This window comes from Callionymus lyra, chromosome 15, assembly GCF_982586985.1.
Source record: "Callionymus lyra chromosome 15, fCalLyr1.hap1.1, whole genome shotgun sequence".
In the NCBI taxonomy this organism is placed as follows: Eukaryota; Metazoa; Chordata; class Actinopteri; order Syngnathiformes; family Callionymidae; genus Callionymus; species Callionymus lyra.
Window position 1 is genome coordinate 17,362,979 of NC_141832.1, and position 25,385 is coordinate 17,388,363.

General features: G+C 39.1%; 1 protein-coding gene across 3 annotated transcripts; it reads right to left on the reverse strand.

Annotated features, from left to right (window-relative positions):
• Nucleotides 1-890: 890 nt before the first annotated feature.
• On the reverse strand, nt 891-25,022 carry LOC148065155 (ubiquitin carboxyl-terminal hydrolase 22-like). 3 transcript variants are annotated; one of them, XM_087808940.1, is made up of 14 exons: nt 24,485-25,020; nt 22,503-22,535; nt 13,951-14,083; nt 12,042-12,155; nt 11,862-11,963; nt 11,481-11,647; nt 9,694-9,853; nt 8,265-8,370; nt 6,593-6,751; nt 6,137-6,263; nt 4,396-4,487; nt 4,049-4,111; nt 1,869-2,018; nt 891-1,802 (listed from the first exon to the last, which is right to left on the reverse strand). In XM_087808940.1, the coding sequence occupies exons 1-14, from the start codon at nt 24,602-24,604 to the stop codon at nt 1,760-1,762; spliced, it is 1,569 nt and encodes a 522-aa protein (XP_087665066.1). In that variant the 5' UTR covers nt 24,605-25,020; the 3' UTR covers nt 891-1,759. The 3 variants fall into 3 exon arrangements, with proteins under 3 accessions (XP_087665066.1, XP_087665067.1, XP_087665065.1); XM_087808941.1 differs by lacking the exon at nt 22,503-22,535 and having other exon boundaries at nt 24,485-25,019; XM_087808939.1 differs by lacking the exon at nt 22,503-22,535 and having other exon boundaries at nt 11,862-12,155; nt 24,485-25,022.
• Nucleotides 25,023-25,385: the final 363 nt, after the last annotated feature.

Consider the following 25,385-nt stretch of genomic DNA (forward strand, 5'->3'; position numbering starts at 1 on the left):
AATAATTTGTTGTATGCATTCGTTAATTTTGCAAAATGATTTCTATTCAAAGCAGTAAAAAGTTCACTTGTTACAATGATTTTTTCCCATTTCATTTCTAGCTTAATATTTTTGTAACCCAGCTATTGTATGTTTTAAGTCCAACATACACTTACAAAAAATACTTTCCCATGCTATTGTTGAATGTTTCTTTTTGGCGCTTTTTTTCAACACTATTTTTTTTTCCATTTCTTCGCTATTACAAAGAAAACAAATAAAACATACAATAAAATAAGTAGCTATTTTAAATTCATTTAAACGCAAAGTTCGCCTAAGAATCATTTTGATGTACTACTCGAGTCTGCCTATAGAGGTCAGTGTTGTACCACAAGAAAACCTGCGCCGAACGTTTGTCAGGATTAAATAAATCTGCACTTCCTGTCGGCGAAATTTGAAGGAATTACTTTAACTTAAAAGTCTAATTTATAATTTCTGATTAATAACAACAAAAAAAAAAAAAAAATCAAAAATACACTTTCCTGACTAATATTTTCATCCAAGACAAGTCATGGAGAGAAAAGACAATACAAAGACATTCCAGTTGTGTTCGGAGTTTAATTGCTGAAACACAATATGAGGCTTTTCGCTTCCTCATGTCAGCTGCGTCCCTGAATTCCCCCACCGTGGCTTTCCAGCAACCCCCCCCCCCCAAATCAATGTTCCATAGTGACAGATCCAGAGCTTCGCGTCTCAGCGACGGACAGTGGTCGGATCCGAGCGACGAGTTTACTGCACTGCGGAGGCCCCCGCACGACACCCTGGCGGTTGCCATGGCGAAGACAATAACCCCCTCCTGCGGTGCCAAGGTATGTGAACGATCAGAGTCTTAGGTGTTTTCTCCGGGGCGAGTGTTTGCATATTAAAAAAAAAAGTGATTAAAGTTACATGCAGGGGTCGACCAGGTGTTTTTTTTTTTTTGCACCGAATTAACCGTCTTTGATCGAAACCAAAACGTTCCACATCCGAGACGAGTCCATTTAATCAGCACCATCACTTAAACCAACACTTCCACAAGACAGTTCCAGGACAGTGAGGGACGAATGACTTCACTGATAATATATATATATATTTTTAGTTTTTTTTTAAAAAAAAGACGCAAATAATCAGTAAACAAAAAAAAAAATAAAAAAAATCAGGTGCTTAAAAAAATAGATCTCTTCTGCCCTCTGCTGGAACATAAAACAATCAACACAGTAAATGATAAAACACGAGGGTCCAAATCTGTTTCCGTGGCAACGCCACTGGCAAAGGCAGCATCTTCTTCACAAAAAGACAAAATTTCACAAATGATAAGTGAGCAATACCTTCAGCGGTTTCCTGATAACACATCTTTTTTTCTTTTTTTTTTGCTTTGGGTCGCTGGTCTCAGGAGGGGAAGAGAGCACCATGGCGGAGAATTAAGAGTGGACGGGGGAACGAAAATACTGTGACGTGCCCAATTAATGTCGCGTCTATTCTCCATCCGTGCAATAGGGGGAGCTGTAGACAGCATGCGTCTTCCTTTAAGGTACTGATAAAGTTTCCCTTCCGTCGTCCTCCCTGGATCAGTTTTATCAAGTAGATGCCGACGAGCGGCTCAGTGCTTCTTCTTCTCTTGTCCAATCGTTGCATGATTTCACACACACGTGTGTGTGTGTGTGTATGTGCGTCTGTGTGTCTCACACAAAGACTTGTTGTTTTTTTCTCAGGTAGGTTTGTGTGTTTCAAACTGTCCTCGGGTCTACTCGTACTCCAGGAATTGTTTATGGTAGAATAAGAGATACCTTGAAGAGAAGAGAAAAAAAGGTTCAGTTGTCGTAACGAGACAAGAGTCGACGGGTTTTTCTTACCCTTCGCTGTCAAGTACATCCTTAATGCTGGCCTTGGTGATGATGGCGTCGTCACACTTGAACCACTGGTCTTTGTGCTGGCGGATGAAGCTGGTGTAGTGACCGCTCTCTAACGTGCCCTGATGGTTGACCACGGCGAACAAGGCGTATCTGGACGGACGAGTGGAGTCAGTTCGTGCGAGTCATTTTACCAACTCTTGGGTGATTGCATTAATTGCCATAAAAGCTGAAGAACTGGGCGGTAAAGTGGCCCCAACAAGAGCCTTCATTTTATTTTATGAACCAATGAATGAATCGTGGTCATTCTGTCGCGATACAATACGATATAATGGGATATATTTGTGGTATCGTCGAGTACTTGACTCTGGTGTTGCAAAATTTACAGACCACATGACTCTTGACAAAGTCGTAACTGCTTTCATTTGTTTTGAAACCATAATATGTCCAAACATCAGATTTGAAAGCTGCTGGAGTCGACTGTATCCTCTCGTCCTGAGTCATTGCCAGGATTTCAATGTTCCTTTAGTTGCGCAGGATGTGATAGCTGCTGCCATCTAGCGGCTGGACGTTAAATTATATCAAAACAAATAAACAAATGCTGTAAATAGCTGCAACTAAAATATTTAATCGTTTTATTTTATAAACAATTTTCAGATAATATGAAATATAAAGATCGGCTTTAAAAGCTGCTGGAGTCAACTGTATCCTCTCGTCCTCAGTCATCGCTGAGATCCCGCAGGATTCATTGTTAATTGTGAATTAAAGTCAATTATTTTATTTCATACATATTTTTTTTAAAACATAAACTGAACTGGAAAAAATACATGATTTAAAAAACGTTGTAAAAATAAATACAATAAATCAAAACAGATCTGTTTAATATTGATACAGTATTGTGAATTGGATTTTGGACCATGAAAATCTCTGGTTAAACTTCCTGACTTGATCATTTTAGCCGTTTTGTCATGTTGAAAATATCATAACTGAAAATAAAACACTTATTTTGACAAAGATGTTCATGCAGAAAACGTGTTTCTTCTCGTGGACAAGCCGAGAGAACTTCTTGATGAAAAGAATAAACACAATTGTTTACTCTGTTGTAAATGAAATAGAAAGAAGCTTCAAGTAAAGCCTGAAAACTGACAAACTGATTGCAACAGTGGCTCCAGTCAAAGAGCTGAAGTCTCTCAATCATCAGTTTTATTCAAAAATCAAGGCTTGATTCCATGTTGATTTTTAAGGATCGACATTTTTGAGCTCCTCTGATTCAGACAGATGCGAGTCTGCACACGTGCCTTTGAGCAAACTTGATTGTTCAACTTTACGTTGACGTGTACTCAAGATCAGAACATTTTAAGAAAAAGGGAAACACTTGAAGGTAGCAGATGTAACTTCCTTCTCGCTTGAGCTGCACTTAGCTGAATTTATGCCCAGCAAAATAGCCACAAAATTGGTATGTTGTATTCCTAATAACAAAATAACAATTACCTAATAAATAAAACAATTTGCGTTAATCAATATCCATGTAGCGCTACATTGTGATTTAATTTTCCACTTTACTGTATAAACTCTTTTTCTTCTATTTTTAATAGACAATTAACAGGCAAATATTCACGTCATGTTCATTTTTGGGTGCGAGATCCTGGCCACGACTGAGGACGAGAGGATACAGTCGACTCCAGTTGCTTTTAAGGCTGATTTTTGGACATATTTTGGTTTGAAAACAAATCAAAGCAGTTACAACTTCATCAAGAGTCATGTGGTCCTTAAAATTCTGCAACACAAGAGTCAAGTACTCGACAATATTACACATTGTTACTTTGTTATTGTTACCCTTGTTACTACAGTATTGTAATATATGGTGACATCTATCGTATCCCCTGATTCTTGCCAAAACACACCTCTATTAAAATTGAATAAGTGAACTAAATAATGAATATACTGAAAAGTAAAATTTGTTTTTATTCACCAATTAAATTTAAAAATGTGTTTTACTTCCTTCCTACGTAGTTGAATTTACCAATTCCAATAATTCAAAAATAAATGTTAAATTCTATATATCTTTTTTTTTAATTTGTAGCCTTTTAACGAAATATAAAACGTTGGTATAACATAACATTCTAGTGACAACCAAAAGCCCCTCGTCCAGTAGCAACAAAACACGTCAATAAGAAACGTACTTGTTGTCGTTGTTCAACACGTCCACCGTCTGCTGGTACTGCCCGTTCATCCTGCTCTCTTTACTGCGGGGACAGGAAGCAACTCGTTACAGCGTCGCTAGGGGGCAGCGTTGCGTTGTTTTTTCGCTCCTCCACGAACAGATGAATGGGTGATAAAGGAGGGTGGGGCTCGACTGCTGCTCCACTGACACCAATTCATAGCTAATTAAGCTAAAACAATGAATGGAAACACCGGAGAAGACGACATCGGCGACATCCACAAATGTGTGAACGAGTCCAGGATGACGCTTTTTATGTCCAGTTTTATATTATGATCATGGTTTCGGGGGGTTTTTGGGGGGTCTCACCTGGAAGCCATGAAGGGGGTCATGTCCAACTCTAGGGGGAAGGAGACGTACGTCGTGATCTTCCGCCTCAGTTTGGCCGAGTGCTCGAACCGCTGGAGACACATGGAGATAAAAGGTGAGGGGGAGGGGAATAACCAAAGAGATTCGGAGGGATTGAGGGGGGAGGAAGAGGAGGAGAGAGAGGGTGGGGGGGGGGGTTACACATGAACACATCAATATAGACATTATTTAAGGTAGAAATCCTCCAGTGACGTCTTAGGTAGTTTTCTTCTACACAGGGTTAATGGACCGTGTTGTTAGCGTGAATTAAACATGGAAGAGACAGCTGGAGTGACCAGGAGAGTCCTGGGACGTCGTAGGGGAGGAGCCTCGGCGCCGGAGGAGGCGGAGTCAAGATCAACAGCGACGCACAAGCTCAGAAAGACTTATGCCGTCTATCAACATTTTTATAACCAGATAACGCTTCGTGAAAGATCGTCGCCACGTGGTTGAACAATTTATCGATTTAATCTCCGATTAATCAGTGCAGTGCTGTGGGGGCCACTTGTGGCCCTCGTGAGGTCAGAGTGAAACGGTAAAACATGTACGACAACCAGGTCTTTGCTTTGAAACTGAACATTTTTGTGTTGTATCGTTCTTGTTTCTGGTCCGTCTTTCTTTTCTAGATAATAATAATAATCTCTATTTATATAGCACCTTTCTAGACCAGGGTCACGATGCATCCTGGTATCTAATATCACGGTTCATGATTATATCTTAAATAAAATAATAATTTAAATGCATTAATAAGTAGGGGTTATATTCTTTTCCACGATACTGTTTTCTTCTTCCAATTTTAGTACACAATTAACAGGAAAATACTAAAGGTCATGTTAATTTATGGGTTGACACCCTGGCGAGACGACTGAGGACGAGAGGATACAGTCGACATCAGCAGTCTTAAAGCTGAACATAATTTGGTTTCAAAACAAATGAAAGCAGTTACGACTTCGTCAAGAGTCATGTGGTCTGTAAATTCTGCAACACGAGAGTCAAGTACTCGACAAAACTAAAAATATATCCTTGTTACTGCAGTATTACAGTATATCCTGACACATATCGTATCACCTGATTGCTGCCAATACACACCTCTATTAATAAGGGATATCCAAATGTTTTGCTTATACATTTACTATCTAAAATAAATATTTTTTTAAAATGTGAATTTATTTATTAAAAGAATATTGTAATAGAATAACTAATATAATCAGGTTAAGTCCATTTTGAAACATTGTGGTAAAATAAATATTCTTAATAACATTTTTTTTTCAGAATCTATCAAAAAATTCCAACAAATTCAATTTTTTCCTGCATATTTAAGATGCAAAATCTGTTCTGTGTATGATTTTCTTGTTGATACATCAAGTAAAAATAACTGCTTTCTACGGCAAATAAACGACTTAAATAGAAGTGATGTCAACTATACGGAACAGCACGGAGGATAAAATCGCGATGATGACGTGATGCAGTTTTGATGTACTACTCACAAGACCGTCATGTTGTCTCCTGCTGTGACGGGAGGGGGGGGGGGTTAAATATTTATGGGATTCAATAATTCATAAACCGTGGCCAGGACGGTCTTAAAACACGGTCGAGAAGTGGGTTTTGTCTGCGCCAACCTGGGCCTCGTTACGAACCGGTGAATATTCATCGGGTCAGAGCCCTCTCGTCCCGGGGCCTGGGACGGAAAAAAGAGACTCACTTTGAGATGGAAACATGCTACGATGGGGAGCTTCTTCATTGTCAGCTGTTTGGTGGACTCCTGGTAACTATGGCAACCGCCACACTTGATTTTGGCACTGCTTCCTAGATGTTCGGGCCGCGTGAACCTGCGGAAATTAAAAGCACAGAAAGGAGGTTAGGGTAAAAAAAAAGAAAAAAAAGACGCCATCAGGGCTGTTTTTTCAGATGTGAATCGTGCCTCCATCGCCATGGCAACAGCTGCAACCAGTTCTGTACCTTTAAGACAATATCTGCAGAATATAGGGGTGTGTGAAGAGCTGCAGTGAAACGAGAGGAGGTGAGCGGAGAGAGAGAGAGAGGGGGAGGAAGAAGACGAACGCGAGGAGACGCATGAGGTCACTTCCTGCTCGGACCAGGTGATCAAGATGTTCCGACACATTGAGGCGAACGTGTTGCGACCATGTGACCGACATACCTGCGTAGACAGTCGGTGAGCGTCGTGGACCCCGTCAGGTGACTCTCCCCGTTCACCGTGCCGCCGTCCCCCCCTGGACTGAGCGGCCAGAAGGGCGTCGACGAGCCCGGCAGGTCCAGGCTGATGTCCCAGAAAGGATCTATCGTCGTGGAGACACCACTGCAGATATGAACACGAGACTTTATTTATGACTCATTGACGGACCATAAGATCAACCCTCCTCAGTTTTGAACCTGTGGTAAAAAATGACATTATAGAGGAGACAAAAATGGAGATTGTGGTTCAGTAAAACACATCTTATGTTCAATATATGCTGCATCTTGTGGGAGAGACTCATCTGCGTTGATCAGATGAGTCATGTTGCTGTCATACCCGCAACGACCACAGGGGGCTACATTCAGCTGTTTTTGAAAGAAAATAAACAGTAAAAAGAGAGAAAAAGAGGCTTGAATTAAATACAAAAAGAGCCTTTTTTTTTAAGTTTAACATTTTTGAGAATCTCATAAATTTAATTATAAAAATAATAAAAAACGTTTTTGTCCGGAGTATTCATATTGAAAATGTTTTACTACTTACTGTATATACTTTAAAGTACATAAAGTATGCACCAAATTAAATGATACATTTTACAGCATAACTTCCCCATATTTTGTTCTTTGTTACATTTATTTGTCATTATATTAAAACTCAATTTGCTTTATCCTGCTTTTCTTTTGGCTTGATGGCCCCTCGCAATTTTAATGTGGCCCCTGAAGTTGTTTGACTCCCAAATAAATGATACGACTATTAATTTAAAAAAAGAAAATTTAGGGGGAATTGGTTTTCATCACAGACTTTCTTCTCTTTGTTAATGCACAATATTCAAATAAAAATAAGGAGTAAAAATGACATTTATAGATTTTTAAACAATATAAAGTAAAATAATTGGACTTTTTTTTAACTTATTACAATAATTGCAACTAGTTGTCGAATAAAAATGCAATTTTCTAAATAAATACAGTTTATAATATTTATATATATATATATATATATATATATAAATAAATCTAAGCAGATTTTCAACCCTGATGTAAGTAAGTAATTTATATTTGTAGAGCGTTTTTCCAGCTTTTACCCGCTCTAGTAGAAGAACTCACATTTCTCCAATCCTTAAATCTCTTCACTGGCTGCCAGTTTCTTTCAGGATCAACTTTAAAATCCTGGTTCTTACTCTCAGAGCGATGTAGCAGAGTACATTACGTTGCTGTACCTTTCCTGTACTCCTTGAGGTTGATCGCAGCTACAGCTAATGTGGCAGGACAGCTCTTGGGAGGATGGGGGGCGGCGTCTAGACAACCTCCCCCTTTAACCCACAACAAATGTAACTGAAGGAAAACCTCAAAACATATTTAAACTGATAATAAATGCATTAGTTTTTGCTTTTCTAGATCATTTAGTGGGGGAACATCATTGTTTTCTGGATTCTTCAACAAACTACGATGGAAATAATGTACGGACAAAGAAAGAATAGAGACGCCAGGCGACTAAAGGTTGTCGCTACAGGCGAGTTCAGGGTTAATTATAAACTGCAGTGATGAACAGAAATCACTAGAAAATAAATCTATATAAATACAAACGAATCAAGACGCAGCCGAACATCACGTTATCGACTCTGGATTCTCGAGGCTCTTACTGGCAGACTTGGCAAGTCACGTCCGATTGCAGACCCCCCGTGAAGATTTGGTCGATAATGCAGTTGCAGTGGTTGGGGTTGTTTGCCTTCTTCCCGTTGTCGTCTCCTGCGGAGGGAAGTGAGAAACGGTGAGGACGGCGTCGACCGTGCCTGAAGGACCAGGCCTCTCACTTTACAACCTCCCTGACGTACAAAATCTCTTTAGCGCCACAAGACCGGGATCTTTAGCGCTCAATCATAGCTGGGATTTACTGACATCCCATCACTAGCGAGCAGCCATCGACGTCCTCCCATTGGCTCGCCTGACGGTCCCCCCCGGTGCAATTCTCACTCTGTGTTTCCATCCAAGTAGAACTCCAGTTGTGAATCGATTGGAAAGCCCCGGGAAGCTTGTGTTAAACAACCATCAACATCCTTAATTCTTCGAACCGTGTATGTGTCAGACACACAAATCAAGCCGGATGTTTGGCTCAAAATCAAAAGTTGATTAATGTTCATTTTTGCTATTGCGACTTATTAAGAGTCCAGTTTTTAAGTTAACTATTGTATAAACACCTTTTTGGATGTCAATTATCCTGATTATTTTTCCAAAAAAAAACAAAAAACTGCTGACACAGAATACCAGAGTGGATTGCTTTATACACTATTAACTAACTTTAACATTATTTCTTTTTTATTAGCCTTGTGGGGTTTTTTTGGGTTCGAAATAGTTGTCTAAAGATACAGCTATCCACTAATGTTAAATTGCATTTCATTTAAAAAATATATAAAATTAATGCATTTACAAAAGATGGAATTGTGAACATAAACAAAACTTTTGAAAGACTTATTAGAGTTATTATTGTTAAGAATTATTTGTGGACAAAGAATTAACATTATATAATAAAGAGATTATCATATTTACATTAATTAAAAAACTTACATAATATATATATATATATATATATATATATAAAACATTAACTTCTGTTAATTAAAGATATTAATTTGTATGTTAATATTCAATATTTATATTTATACCATATAATATTAACAAATATATTAAGAAAAGGCAATACAACTATTGTAATTATCAAACTCGTTAATTCAACAAAAAGAATTTCAATCTTTTTCCCATGATAGGAAGGTTTTGGCGACCCACAAAAAAGGACCCTAAAGAGCAAATTGAGATATTTGTTTTTTCAAACAGAAGGTTGACATCTTTTTAATGAACAACGTCTATAAAGTAACTATGTTTGTGGATGTTCTGTGACAAGAACGAAACAACAATAAAAGGACTATACTATGGAACATACGACAAAAGTCATCCGTTCTAGTTGCTAGATATAGAAGTAGCCACAAAAATGTTGTATGTTCTCCACATACTGAAACATTTGTAGAGCAAAGTTTCAAACATTGGTTGAGGACAACATTGGAAAGAGACACTCACTGATGGTGTCTCCTTTGCAGTGTCTGTGAAGAACGTCCAAGGCCGCGATGAGGAACTCGTGAGCGTCCTGCTGCTCGTATCCCGCCAGGTGACGCGCATGAGTCCAAACCAGGTGCAGCAGCCGGAAGGGAATGTGGGGCGAACGGTGGCCCGAGTAGAACTGACGGGAGAGACGAGAGAAAAGTCAAACATAGGAGGTCGATTCTCCTGCTGTTGCTCATGAAGGATTGATTTCTACGACAATGTTGCAAATCGCTTTGTATCCACTTAGGAGTTTTCTTCTAAACTGCTAATTTCCTGGTTTATTATAAATGGCCGTATATGCGGCTTGAACCAGTGCTGCCTCGCTCGTGTCGTGTATTTATAGATGGGAGGTGAGAGTGTGCGAGACGACGTAGGCGTCGATACATCATCGACAACGTTTAGAAGCTGATTAAACTGATAAATCCACTCAATCACTTGTGTTTTCTCTGCAGTACCTTGAACCTTCAGGTGACTCATTTCTGCTGCAACTTAGTGGCAGTTTTGATCCAATAAAAAGCTTATTTTCACTTGTGGAATACAAGCAAAGAAACACGTCTGAAGCTTCCAAACCATTAGATAGAACCAGCCTGTGTGTGTTTTGGTACATATATGTTAGGGCTACATTTATATCGAAATAATATCGCGATGTTGACACGTGCGATATGCATATTGAAAACATGTACGATAATTTGTCATTTTTTTATTTTATAAATCAAGCATTTCTTAAATGCTTTGACCAATCAGTGTCACGTTCTGTAAAGTAGTCAATTTGTACTTCTATGTCTCGTTGTCGTTTACGTCTCCGTCTATCTGTGAGCTGTGCGGCGCAGCTTGCTGGGCGCGGTTGCCATTTTTTTTGTGTTAAACGGTTCTGTGTGCGTGTACAAGGAGGTTACATTTATTATCGATTTGGTGACATTGCGACGCGCCTCCTGATGTTGCTCATTTCCATGGGCAATGTATTGTATTAACTAAATTATTTAGCAACAGATTTTCTTTAGCCTCTTACTCTTCACACGTCAAGACGCTACTGTGGTGGACCACACATGTTCATGAATATTATAGTACATCATTCATTATTTATACATTTTGTAAATAAGAATCAGTTTGGTTGATATTTATTATTGTTGCGACATCATTTAAAAAAAAAAAACTACTCGGTAGGCGGAACCATTGTCGGCATCCAGAGTTGCGTGGGGAGTGTATAAAAGGTAGCACTCAGAGCAACTTTGGTAAAAACAAAAACAACATGTTTTTCTTCTCCCGTTTTCACCTTCACTAACAGATACTTGTCACGTGGTCGACCACTCTGGGACACGTAACGCTCCCTTTGGTAGAGTTGAATCAAAATTTCAAACTGTAAACTAGCGAAAATTAGTAAAAACACAAACTCAACGGGGGCAACGTTTGGTTGCAGAGAAACCAAGTGTTGTATTTTCTGTGCATTTAACGTTATTTTTGCCGTTTTTATCTGAAGGTCTGCCTCGAATTAGCATTTCAAGATTAAAGAGGTGACCTCTTTCACACTTCCTGCCGAAGGAGGGCCAGTTATTGACGAGTCGATCGATAGAAATGTTGTGTTGGTACGCGTTTACCATCCTTGATCATCACTTTTGGGGGAGTGTGGACTTGAAAGACAATAGAAAAACTACAGAGAAAGTCGATGTTGCCGCCGTTCTATCTGTTGTATTCTTTTACAACGCAATGATCTGCACAACCCACAAACACAACCTGGCGCTGACGCAGGTTCGCACACATCGTACCTCCTGAAAGAGCTGCGACATCTCACACACCAGACAGGAGTTGGATTGCATCTCACACTTGTGCCGGTCGGAGAGAAAGAAGTCCCGGAGCAGCGGTGTGTGTGTGAGGGCCTGGACGATGCAGTTCATGAAACATGTGTTGCCCAGATTTATTAACCCTCGTAAACCTGGAAAAGAAGGAAACAGGACGATGAAAGCGAGTGCGAGGCTTTTAGATGAAAACTAAATATTTAATTAAAATCGATTATAAATGATTTAGAATTTTATATATGAAAAGCAAAAGCTGAGAAGTTAAAGGTGATAATAATAAAGACTTTTATTATCATTGTAACTGAAAAAAAAACCTTCAAGCAGAAACGCATCCAGACAAAAATATCGTACCAATTGTACAGTTTGTAGTGATTTTCCTTCGCTTTGGATTGTGTCGTAATAATTCTAGCTCCCTCTTGGTCGGCTCCCAAGTTGTGTATTTCTCACCTATGCCTGTGGACACAGAGAGCCAGAGTGAGCACCTTATTCTCATTAAAAACAAAAAAAAAACGAAGAAAAAAGCAATAATACCTTGTAATTTCCAAGCTTTCCTCTGTTCTTCTTTGGCGATCTGCTCCATGTCTTTGTCGTAAATGTAGTCTTGACAAACAAAACAATATATTCCACCGTATAATAGATCTATTGCTGCAAGAAGGAGAGAAAGAGAAACAAACATCATTTAACTTCTCATTTCATCAGAATAATATTGCTGCTCCCTGGAACTTTTTTTTTTCCAACTAAAATAAAAACCTGTTTTTCAAACTCCTAGGCAACAATGGCACGGCTCTGTTGCCTTGACAACCTATTTTAAGCCTTCAAGGATGAGTTTATGTTTTTGTGCTATATGGCTGTGAATTACCGAGCTACCCAACAGAAAATATAGCAATTTTCTTGGGGAAAATAAAAGCCGACGGCGTGAGATACGACCATTGAGATGCGAGTGGATGCTCAGCCTCGGGAGTTTTGGCAGTCATTTGATTAAAGGTGTGGAAGAACAGAGCGTCGATGTCAGGGAGCCGCGGGTGGGAAGTGCCGGAGCTAATTAACACCGTGGTCCGGCTCTAGAGTCGCAGGTGTGTAAACAAACGGTTCCGTCCAACTGTGCTGCTTGTTCCCGACTTGTTTAATTTAACGGTTTTAAATGTAGGATAATAACAAAAACGCAGCACTACGTAACATTTAGACTTTTTTAATGGCTTTCTAAGAGTGTGTCGCGGACGGTGGTTGCAATTATTTCCATAATGGCTCAAGTATCGAAAGGACTTTTTGTACTTGACATTCATTCATGTTCTACCGCTTTATCCCTTGTGGGGGTCGCGGGGAGACTATCCCAGTTTCATAGGGTGAGAGGCAGGGGACACCCTGGACAGGACGCCAGTCTGTCGCAGGGCACACAAAGACAGACAACCATTCACACACACTAATACCTACGGACAATTTACCCAAGTTCTCAATCAACCTCTCTATGTTTATGGACTGTGGGAGGAAACCGGAGAACCCGGAGTATACCCACGCAACATACAAAGGTCACAAGTTGGCTTGGCCTGGAAGCGAACTAGCAACCTTTTTGATGTGCGCCCCTTGTACTTGACAAGTAGCTATAAAACGATCACGAAAAAAGACCAAACGAAAGCCTCGTTTTGGAAACAAACCAACATGCAGAATTTGGCAGCAGTGCTCAGAGTTTTCCCCCAACATTGTAATATCAGTGTTATAACTCACAAATAAGCAGCGTCGAACTCAATCACACAAGGGGCCAAAATAGCCAAACAAATATTTACTACATTTTCTCTGACCAAAAAGTATGAAATTCTCATCAAATTCCTTTTTCTCAAAAAATTAGATTTACCATTTTTGCAAGTGTCTTTAAAACTATTGACAATCATAATCTTTGGTTCTTATGTTATATTAAACAATGGGTTGGATTTGAAGGTGATACGTGTGGATTTAAACATCATCCGAGGATGCTTGGTTTAAGAGGTCAGCTCTAGCTTTCTGTTAGTGGCTAAAACAATTCAATAAATCAAAATATCCCTAAATAGATGATGGTGTTTACTTTAATCTTGAATTAACTCTAACTTGAAAATAAATATCCAGAGTTTGCCAGCAAATCCAGCCAGATAGTGACTTTAAAAAAAACACATTTCGTTATTAAATCTGTGACGACGGGACTCCCCGCGGAACATCGACGTGAAGCAGTTATCGAGGGGGTTAAGCTCAAAGTCTGCTTAGAGGGGAAAGTTGCAGAAAGTAAAGCTGTAATTCCTCTCCGATTATAGCTGAGCCGGCAGTGTGTCGGTGCATGTGAATGTCTGATGACTGGATCTATGGGAGGGATTTCACAGTGGGCTGAGGTACAAGGAAGTAAAAAAAACATTGGGTCAAAACCCTTCACATCAAACATAAGTATCAAAGAAAATCTCTCAAACTGATGTCTTACCGAGATTGTGTCTTTTGTTTTTCGCGTGGTCGTGGATGTGTTTCTTGGTAAAGCAGCCGAAAAAGACGCAGTACAGGCAGGAATGGAGTCGGTTGAGGTGGGCACCACACATGTGACAGATGCACGACTTGGCCTGGAGAGAAAAGACACAAAAGAGAGACAAGAGTTTGATTGGAGGTGTCGGGACATGGAAGTGAGGGTTGAAAAAAAAAAAAAAAAGGCAAGAAAAGGCAATTTTTCCGTGACAGAACAAGTTAGACGTGATGTGCATCAACTCGCCGACACATTATTAGAATGTGGTTTGTTTGAAAAACGACCTTTTCGATACTCAGTCCAATAACAAAAGGGGTTGTACTAGACAATATTTAAGCACTTCGACATTTACAATCCCTTGAAAATACATCATCAATTCCATCTTAGAGAACGGGGTCATAGAATTTCATGAGAATAAATCTGCTGCATAGACCAACTGCAAACCATACCCGACCATAACCATTTGTCTATTGATTTAATACAAACTAATAAAAAAAACAACCCACGGTACCCTTAAATGTATCACATTTCTAAACAAATGAATAGAATAGAGGATTGATTGGCCATCAGTTACTGACTTTATCATATAGATGCTGCATTATGCATTTTAAAGCCCCAATTAGCCCCATTACGTAACATATTATATATCTATTTAAACGTTTTTGGCACCTATAGTGTTCTGCAATGCCAAAAAACGTCATCATTTACCGTTGTAACAAAACTATATAAAGGCTCTTGAATTATTGTTTATTCCCAATATATTTCAAAAACTCTCTCAGTAGTTATCGTGATATTTCCCCCAAAATTAAAACTTAACCCATTTTCTATTAAGACATAGTCATTTGTTTCTTTATAGAGTTACCGGCAGAAATGTATGTTAGTATGTGTAGCATTAGCCAACCAAAAAATATAGCAGCTCCAAAAATACTAGTGCTACAAAATTCGTACAAGGATATATTTGTAGTATTGTCGAGTACTTGACTCTGATGTTGCAGAATTTACAGACCACATGACTCTTTACGGAGTCGTAACTGTTTTCATTTGTTTTGAAACCAAAATTTCTCCAAATATTAAGTTTTAAAAGCTGCTGGAGTTCACTGTATCCTCTCATCCTCAGCAATCGCTAGCATTTTCTAAACTGTACATGGTTTGTGAACTGGGCTCAGTTTTCTTTGTCCAAAAAGACACTAAAAAAGACCCGAATACCTCCCTTTTGTTATGACTTCGGAATCGTTTGGAAAGAAATTACTCTAGTAGAAAGTGAGTGAAATTGTAATTTTGGGGGAACTATACCTTTAATAAACCAACCACAAACAGACTGACCTACTGCAGTAAAGTACATTGGGGGGGTCACAGGGACACCCACAAACTTGCATTAAGTAAATGTCGGGCAGATTTTACAATTTGTTGCTTTAAAGTGGATTGATCAAACGTGGACAGCACCAACAGAAGACCTGAACAAAATCGTACGATTGAAATCTTTATCTTTGGTGAGGCAGACTGCAAACCGAGACTTCCACCTTGAGCGGTTACAGACACAAAGACAGGAGGCAGAGGTCAAGTGACGAACAAATACACAGATACAGCGATTCAGTTCAGCAACAGGAAGTGAAACTAAATATTAAAAACTGCCAAAAACACACACCTACACACAGTGCCTCCGAGCACAAACTCAATAACCCTGCATTGTCGTGCTTTGAAGAGACATTTTCTCCCCTCATTTTTATTAAGATTTGCAAGACGAAGCTTTCCAAATATTGGCAGACAGATTTCCCTCATTGTCCACTCAGGTGTGTTTTTTTGGGGGGAAAATGTCCAACAGCGTCTCATATTGCTCGCAGTGAAAAGTGGCGTCCATCTGGCCACCTGGCTGCAACAGCCTGAATTCAAAGTACCACAGAGATGCTCAGGTGATCTCTACAGGTGACCTGCTGGCCTCGTTCATCGTGTCCAATTAAACAATTCATGTCCGGCAGCATTAATTACACCTCTCTCTCAAAAAAAAAGAAAGAACTGGTCAGGGGGGAAAAAGAGAAGTGCTCTGTTAAAAGTTAAACAGCTATATTTATGTCACAATAAATTAGTTCTATACGAGGGAAAAAAGTCCTAAAGGGCCATATTATATATGGTTGTTGAAGGCCAAGCAAGAATAAAACGGTACAAAAGCTCAACTGTACTAAAAGGTTTAATACGGCCATGACAATGTAATGATATACTATATTGATTTATTTACAAGGATATATATTGTATTTCAATACAAATCAAAAAGGGGATTTTATTTTAAATCATCAATTTAATTTAAAATAATTAATGAAACGTGGACCATTAACAGGTTATACATTGATTTTAAATATCTTTAAATAAATACAGAACAAAAACAAATATCAGTAGGCATTAAATTGGCAACAATCTCACTATACGATACGCATTATGATACAGGGCTAAATATACGATATAACGCAATAGATTGTGACACTGTAGGAATAATGATATATGTGAAGCGTTGGCCAACCAAAAATATAGCAGCTCCAACAATACTAATGCTACAAAATTAGAACACGGATACATTTGTAGTATTGTCGAGTACTCTGGTGTTGCAGAATTTACAGACCACATGACTCTTGACGAAGTCGTAACTGCTTTCATTTGTTTTGAAACCAAAATATTCCCAAACATCAGCTCTAAAAGCTGCTGTACTCCACTGTATCCTCTTGTCCTCAGTAATCACTGGTATTTTCTAACCGTTAATAGCGGATTACAAAAAAAAGGAAGAAGAAAACGTGTTATTTTATTTTACACAGTGTATTAAAATATAAAGCAATAAACCGGGGACCGGTCAAGAACAATAGGTATGTAGAGTACATGATCAAGTGTGTTTAAAAAGAGGACATGAACACGTGTGATGACACAGCTGACAGCATGTAACAAATCATGATGGCAAGACGTTCTATTTTCACTGATGTACGTTTTAAAAGAAACTGGGTTATGAATCAGTGCGATACTCATCTCTTGTGCAACGTTCATGAAGTCGCTAAATTATTTAGCATTTTGCTGATAAATTGTGCATTCCTAAAGTCAAACCGTCTCTGGCGATTGCAGAGCCCGGCTACAAAAGAATACAATAGCAGCGTCGCTCGCGTCAATATCTGAATCCTCCTCCCCAAGGGATGAATAAAAGTGTATTGTATTGTATTTTAATGCATCTACGATTGGAAAAAAACATACATTTAACGGGATGATGAAGGCAGACACATTCCATCTCACTAGGGTATCGCTTTCTAATGGGATCCAGAATTGCTCATCTGTGGGAGTGGGTGGACATGGTATGAAACCAGGCATGAGTGGGTGGAAGGAAGGACTGATAAGACAGTCCAATGCAAAAAAATGTAAGGCAGAAACAGACCAGTGGACAGAATTTTGGTGGAATGTGGGAGTCGGAAGGTACCAGCGTCACCAGGGGGTATTAGCGAAACATCTCTGAAGAACCAGTCGATGTTTTTAGCTGTGTCAATATTAAACCTACGTCTCATGGAGTACAAAAGTTACACACGTCATATTTGCTTCCATAATACCCGAATTGAAAGTAGGAAAATCCATCAACAACCACACCTCTGCCGCATCAACAGCCTCGTCTTTTAGATGTATTTATAACCACTCAACCATTCCTGCCGTCTCCGACACAAGGATCTGTTCAGTCAGCAGTCCGGTGTCTCTCCTTCGACAACGGCTATTATTGTTCCATTAGATATGTTATTGATCAGGAGGTGTCTCGGATGGCTCGGAGTGGGGGCTGGCAAGACAGGTTGTCGGTTTTCGTTCATTCGACATGACGCGGCACGATACACCTTTTTTCTCTCCGACGGTTTTGGCCCGATGATGTACGAGTGTGCGATTCAAATAAGAAGATATTGTTTTTTTCACCGTCGACCCTATTACATTACTTTCCCGTCTGCCAACCTTTGGAGAGGTGGAGAATAAAATTATGTGGGTGAAGCTCTGGTTGCACAGAGCAAAAGAAAGCTCAGTGGTGGGCAGATGGTTTACATACTGCAATGTAGAGTTCTGCTTTCTGAACAGATTCATGCAAAGAGCTGCCTTGGAAGAGAGAATATATATATATATATATACGTATATATATAGGTAGCTGTATCTGTCTATCTGTGTGTGTTTATACTTGATCATAACATTTTAGAGACTCTTAAAAAGCTTGAAGAAATTGCTTGGATTTTGTTTGCAAAGGTTTAAGGGTGGAGGGCAATCCATAAACCTCCATTGTTGATGGAATTCAAACTAAACGGATTAGATTCAAAGTAAATATTTCTAAAATTTACTCTACATTTTTTAATTTTAAGTGGGGCGAAAAGGGGGCAGCATAAAAAAACACCTAAAAAATGTATGTAAATCTCATTTAAACCATATGTATTTTCGTTTCATTACAGTTCCTTTTGTTTATGCTAAGGGCGTGGAGAGAGGGGGAGAAAGACCCCCCTTGAAATTGATACGGGTCCAATTTAGAAGAAGTTTAGACTATATTTAATACATTTTAGTTAAGGATCTATAACTTAAGGTTCCGTCGCAATTGTACGGGCCAAAATCTGCTTGAACGTATTGTCTTCTCTTTTTGTTTTCAAGTTTTTGGTTTTCAAATTTCTAATTGTATCCATATATTTGAACTTCTTCTACTATGGCATGGTTTCAGCTAGTATTATTTTTAAAAATTTAAGTAAATGGAAAGAAAAAAACTACGGCAAAATTTGTATCCGTGATGACCCTAAATGGTCTCTGTATTATTAAAATTTCACTCACTTTCTACTATAGTAATTTCTTTAGGAACAATTTATTATATGTATAATTATAAATTACCTACAGATATGCATGTCCAGAAAATAAACATGAATTGTTTTTCCGCAATATTCATCCAATACTACCATTAAAAAGAGAAATATTAATAAGAATCTTCACATAGACGTTCGTTCATTTAAACAGTCTTTTGGTTTTTTTCTCCCTCTGAGCCCAAGTCTGCCAAGCAATTTGTTAAACCCTGCCTGCAGGGCCGCGCCACAGACATTTTAGTCTGGATATGTGACTGAGCTCATTAAGGCCTAAGCATTTTTCTTAAGTAAAAAGCCTTGACATTACAGGTTGGCTTTCGCTTTAAATCACATGGCACTTTAATTGCGAGGATGCTTTTTTTTTATCATCAGGGACAGTCTGTATTCCCCAGAAACGAAGGGACGTATGGGTTTCCATTCTGAAATAATTTCCCTTTGGAGTTCCGCTGTATCAATGGCCAACGACAAAGTGTCAAACTAGGAGATTGATGTCCGTTGGCAGAAGGCTCGACATACCCAGAGAGAGCCACCGACAGGTCATTAGCCAGATGGTGACGACAAAGAATGGCTGTCCCTATGAAACCCAACATCAAGCATCAACGGAATGACTGTGTAACGGCGACCTTTGTCAAAATGAAATAAAATCATGTGCGACAAATATTTTTGCATCATTAGTAGGGCTGTTGAAAGTATTGAAACTCAAAAAGGTATCAATACTAAAATGTTGTATCCGGTATACGATACTCATTCTGAAACCAACTGTTTTTAACATAAATATTTGTGGTTTTGTAAATTGTTACATGTTTTTTCAGCATTTTTCTTGTAGTGAAAATATTAAAAGCCCTACTGATAAGAATATGCATCTTGACATCTAAACAAAGGTCAATACATAGTTGAACCGTAGCAAACATGGACGTCATTTGACTATGATGTTCACAGTATAACCGATGAATACTCTTGTTGATGCAAGTAAGTAAGTAATTTGTATTTATATAGAGCTTTTCCAGACCAGGGTCACAAAGCGCTTAAACAATCAAAACAATACTCAATAAAATATATACTTTAAAGGTCAAGATAACACCGAGACAAACATAGGAGTTCCAGTTTTCTACCATTGTCATTTTCCTAGTTCTAGTTTGATAGTGGTTTTTAACAGGACAAAACAATAAGGGACAGATACTCTAGAATACATTGTCCAACTCAAGGCCCTGGTCAAGTCAAGTTAATGTGGCTCGCCGGACAGTTAAAAAGCCAGTGTTTAGGCTAAGATAAGAAACAAAGATTATACATAAACAATCATACAGAGACTTCCAATAACAGTATCTGTTTACTGAGGTTAAAGCAAAGCAATTAAATAATGCTTAAGAAACATTGGTAAATTTGGTAAAATCTTTGGTCAATTTGGTAAAATCTTTGGCAAATTTGGTAAGGTTTTTGGTCAATTTTATCGGCCTGCTACCAAGGGTCATAAAGGACGTTCCTACTTTAGAGTTTGACACCCTTGATCTTAGCTTTACTGCTATATTGTACAGACAAATATTTCATCAGTACAGCATATTAATGGGTGTAAGAAGTCTTCCCATAAAGAATCCAAGTGGCCTTGAAGATCATACAGAGGAGATAATAATAATAATACACTGGTTTCTGAATCTCATATCTGGCAAATCTACCAATTAATACACAGCACCACATTTCCCCGTCAGATAAATATATAAAGCTCAAAGTGGATCTGAAGGACCAGACGAGTGTTATTGCTTTTGTCCCGAGTCCCCGACCAGGAGACAAAAAAGCCACATCAGAACAAGTCTCGGGGAGTGACAGAATGCGCCGACTTGGAAGTAAGGAGGTCTGGATGACTGCCAGAAACCAAAGTCTGACATCACCATACCCTCTAAGTATTGTCTAAGTGGCAGTTGGAGGCGTACGTCGAGAGGACGCGCACGGGAGGCAGGGTGCATTATCAAGATTAAAAACTTATATGGGTCTTAAAACAAATCAACCCCTGAAATTTCTTTAATACAATTTTTCGTCTCAGAAAAAAAAAACAATTGCTTTGCTATTCACTTGGACGTCTTGACGAATCATAAAAATGTAAAATATGACGGTAAATAGTTTTTTAAATTAAGATTAAAAGAAGAAAAAGAGGATGTTTCGGCGCTAGCGTGGAGGAGTAGCGAGTTAAGGATTCATGAAGAGGCTCGGGCGGACCGGATCAAAGTGCTGTAAATGAATACTGATCAGCGAGGGCGCCGATGATGCGATGGGAACCCTTGATGTGAGGAGCACGCCACGTTCTGGGATGGGCTCAAGCGAAAAGGCTTCTCAATGTTGAAAGAAAGACGAGAGGGAGTGGCAATATGAGTCACTTCTTTTTCCCACCCAATTATATATTTTTTACTACCACGACCATTTCTTTTCCACGGGATCTGATCAAAAACTAAAAAGGAGTCGAACTTCAGACGTCTCTCTAATCACGACTCCTGCCCCCTTAATCAAAGCGACGGCGTCTTCTTCAAAGCTGTAAAGTTGTACCACCCCTTCTTTCCTCTCGCGACTACAACTCCCTCTAGAATAACAGACCCCCCTTCAATGTCCTTGTAGTGCGAGTTAAAATTTAGTTACAGGAACCTTTTGGACAATCACAGTAATAGTCGATCAGTAAAATCCAATACATATTTAAATGTAAATACATGAGAAAGTTCAGAACCTCACAAACCCTAAGAGCCTCATTCAACTGATACCAGATCTTGAATGAACGTGACGAATCGGTTCTCTCAAGGCATATCTTATAATACATTTGGGGGTGGGGGGGGGGCAAGTATGCGGGTCCAGATAGCAAAGACGATGCATATCGGAGCATCTGCAGTGTTAAGAAGACATTGACGATTTTTATAAGGGATTGTTTCGAGGAATTGAACAAGGGCTGAACATGGCGAGAATTTTAAACGCCACATTAATCGACCTCATTTTCAATTGTCTTTAACTTAATATACCTTAAAAAAAAAGGGCCCAGGACAGTTAACACAACATTGCTAAACAAGCAAGGTACGTTTATCTGTTGATAATAATGGTGGAATTAAACTAAATATGCATTTAATACTATCTTAATAAACTATAAGTGGCATAAAGCTGTTCGTGGTGCATTCTTTAATGATACGATAATGTAGAATGTTTGTCTCAAAATTTGTGCTCTGATCTGTGATGCAGATACGGATCATTTATTTATATAACGACTAACTCAAAATTTAGATTTTTAAGAAATAAAACTTGGGGAGTAGTGAAATGCAACTACAATTTGCAGTCATTTTTTTTCCGGAAAGTTTAAAAAAAAGTACTTTAATCCCTAAATATCTCAATTGCACAAGCTTTTCCACAACCGGGATATTTCAACCCTGTGCTCTTGCCGGGTCACTTTCAGGATTTATCTCAGGAGGATCAATGAAGGATCATATTTGGACTCATATGACCATCAACTGACACCACAGATTGCAACGTCTGATTTGGAAAAAACACTTACGGACTGTTCATCAGTGAACCCAATATATTGAAAAGAAGGAAAAAAGAAGGGCCAATGTCGGGACGAACGAGAAGCGAGTAAAGAAGAAGAAGAAGCCGACCGGGGGTTATTTCTTGAAAATTATTCACAGCATGTCATAAGAGATGAGGAGAGGATTGTCGTCAACTCACCAGATCTGTCCATCCTGCATCACCCTGAAGCACCTATTTTATCACAACGAAATAAAAACAAATGTATGACACACACACACAAGTGACACATTGGTAGCTATAGACACAACATTTGACTGATGATCTGAAGCGAAAGCAGCAAAACCCCTTTGAGTAAACAAGAACAGAGAGTGCACGAATTAGTGCTATTCCACGATAAGTTCCTGAGGGACAATTTTTTCGGAAGGATGTCCAGCTCGTGGGTAGGTCGACCCCTCTACTACTATTTCCTGTTGAATGTTAGGCAAACAGATGGAAAAATAGATACACAATGTCAGAAATCATTTGGCAGTGACGTATAGAAGTGTTTTTCTTTGTTTAGATATTTTGTGTATTGCTACATATTCTTCAGTTCAATCATCATTAAAACTTGTTTCTTCTTTGTCAACTTTACGTTGCGTTCAGGGCTCCTTGTTGCGTCATCTCAACTGGAACGTCTCGTCTTATCGACTGTTATTTTTGAAAACAACTTTGTTATTAACGGATCAAGCTGCCGCGGTAAGTGATGACCTCGTAAGGATGACAGAAAAAACTATTGTTGTGTCAGTTTTCTTCTATCGCCATCAAATGTTCATAGTGTAGGCTAGCGTTCTCTCACAAGAACCAAACATTTTCGGTAACAACAAGCACAACAACAATACCAGATTGTTTCGGCACCATCAGTACCTGGATACACTAGTAGACTCTTGGCCAAAGCAACTGGACCAGTATACACGAGTACACATTGAGCGGTCAGAAGTATCAAGTATCAAGGAAAATATACTGGTATATTGGTATTTACTATAGTAGTATGTTGGGCCCTTATTCATTGAAAAACTTGTGGTATATGAATATCTGGGTTGTTTTTTTTTCCGCACATCCTAAGCCGCGGGCCAGACCAAATTCCTTAAAGTAGGTATGTGTGTATTTGCCTCAACATCGGCAGAGGTCAATAATCGCATTTCACCCTTGTTCGCCCTCTCACCCTTTCTACGCTTATGAAGTAGAATAGTGTTTAAGGCGAGTAAAGTGTTCATTGGTATTCCTGTAAAAAAAAAAAGATATATAAATGCATCTATAAGTCTGGAAAATCTATTCAAAATTGATAGATTTACAAACTGATTTTTGGCACCGGAACAGTCATGATTACTGACATTTTTCATGAATTCCAACTTCTGGAATTACACGAAATGACCGCAATACACCATAACCTTGCTTGACGTTTTCAATACTGTACATTGAAACAACGAATGGCGTGTTTTTTTTCTCAATCCGGGATAAACAATTTTGTTTTTCCTATGTTTATTCTGAGAGACAAATGTTCTAATTTAGGGTTAATTCATTGAAATGATTAGATGGTGACAACCTAAGTTTAGACTTAGATTGTGTCATCTTGTTCTTTCTCTTTATGTTCTTGTTCTTATTTTATTTTGATTTATTTTTTATGAAAAATTGCTGTATTTCCCGAAGGAGACCTCCTGAGGGATCAATAAAGTTTTACCTTACCTTACCTTACCTTTTTATAAAAAAGGTAAAATATTAGAGCGAGTAATGGTATTTCGAAAGTAGGTTTTAACAAAAAAGGTAAACACCTCAAATGTTTTACTTAGTATTACCGGTGTAATAATCCATACTTTCTTAATACTCATCACAGGAAACCGATACTCATATCGCCGGGATCGATATCTTTATATATAAAATCGATTAATCTTCCCAATTTTACACACATACCTACTTGAAGGGCCGGATGTTACGTTGAATATCCCCTTGACTTGAGTTATTCTCAGGGATAAATGGAGGATGGTAAATTCCAGCTGATGGATTTATTTTTGGATTTTCAACAAATTGACTACAGTGTTGCAGCATCTGTCATCATTTACGTTAGCAGTTGCTTCACTTTTGTTATCAAAAATCTCTCTTGGTGTGTGGGGGGTCGGTGAGAGGGGGGGGTTTGTTTTATTTACCTTGCGTCTCCGGGTCTCAGCAGTGCCACTCCAAACAAAGCATTGGTAAATGACTCGGAGGTTTTGTTTCCAGTTATCCACCTTATAAGCGTTCACATGGGAGCACCCGGCCGGACTCATGACAGTCAAAACATTCGCTTTGGATTTTTTTTTTCCTTGTGGTGGCGACAATGAAAGAAGGAAGAAAAAAAAAGTCTCCTGGGGTGAAACACTTGGCTAAGCTAGCTGTCCAGAAATGGTTTCCGTTTGGAAATGGGACAACAACCGCTGTAGTCTCCAAAAATTGTTGCCGAGCATCAGAAGGAAACCACGGTCGTCGTCGTGGGGGGAGGAAAGTCAGTGAGGGGGGGACAACAAAAAACGGTTCATGTGGACATGGAGTCGGACTCGAAAAGTCCGCCGAGCGACTATTCCCGACGCCGTAGTGACAGTTCCACTTCCACTATCACGATAAGTTAGCCTTCTTTCTCCTGTTAGCCGCTGCTAGCGCTCAACTCCTGCTTCACAAAGCCCGCCCAGCGTGCACGCTGATTTGACAACAAAGGGGGTGACGTCACCACGCTTTGGAGCGAGTGCGCTCGTTTCTATACGCGCGCTGATCCCGATTGAGTGCGGACCCGATGAGTAACCCGAGGGCGCCGCCCGCACCGGACGACCCAGGTGGTGATAACTTAATGGCTAATCTTACGTGTTGAGTTTGTATTTTCCCCTGCATCGTCGTAATAACGGCACGTATTTTGAAAAACAATACCGTGCGCTGAAAAACGCCTTTTATGTGGATATTTTTCGTTTCTTTAATGATTTATGAAGCGTTTCTTTTTTTTCTTCTCTTTCTAACGTAAAGATAATTTGACTGCCTTGATCAACTACACACCCCCATCTAGTGGACACGTAGTATAAC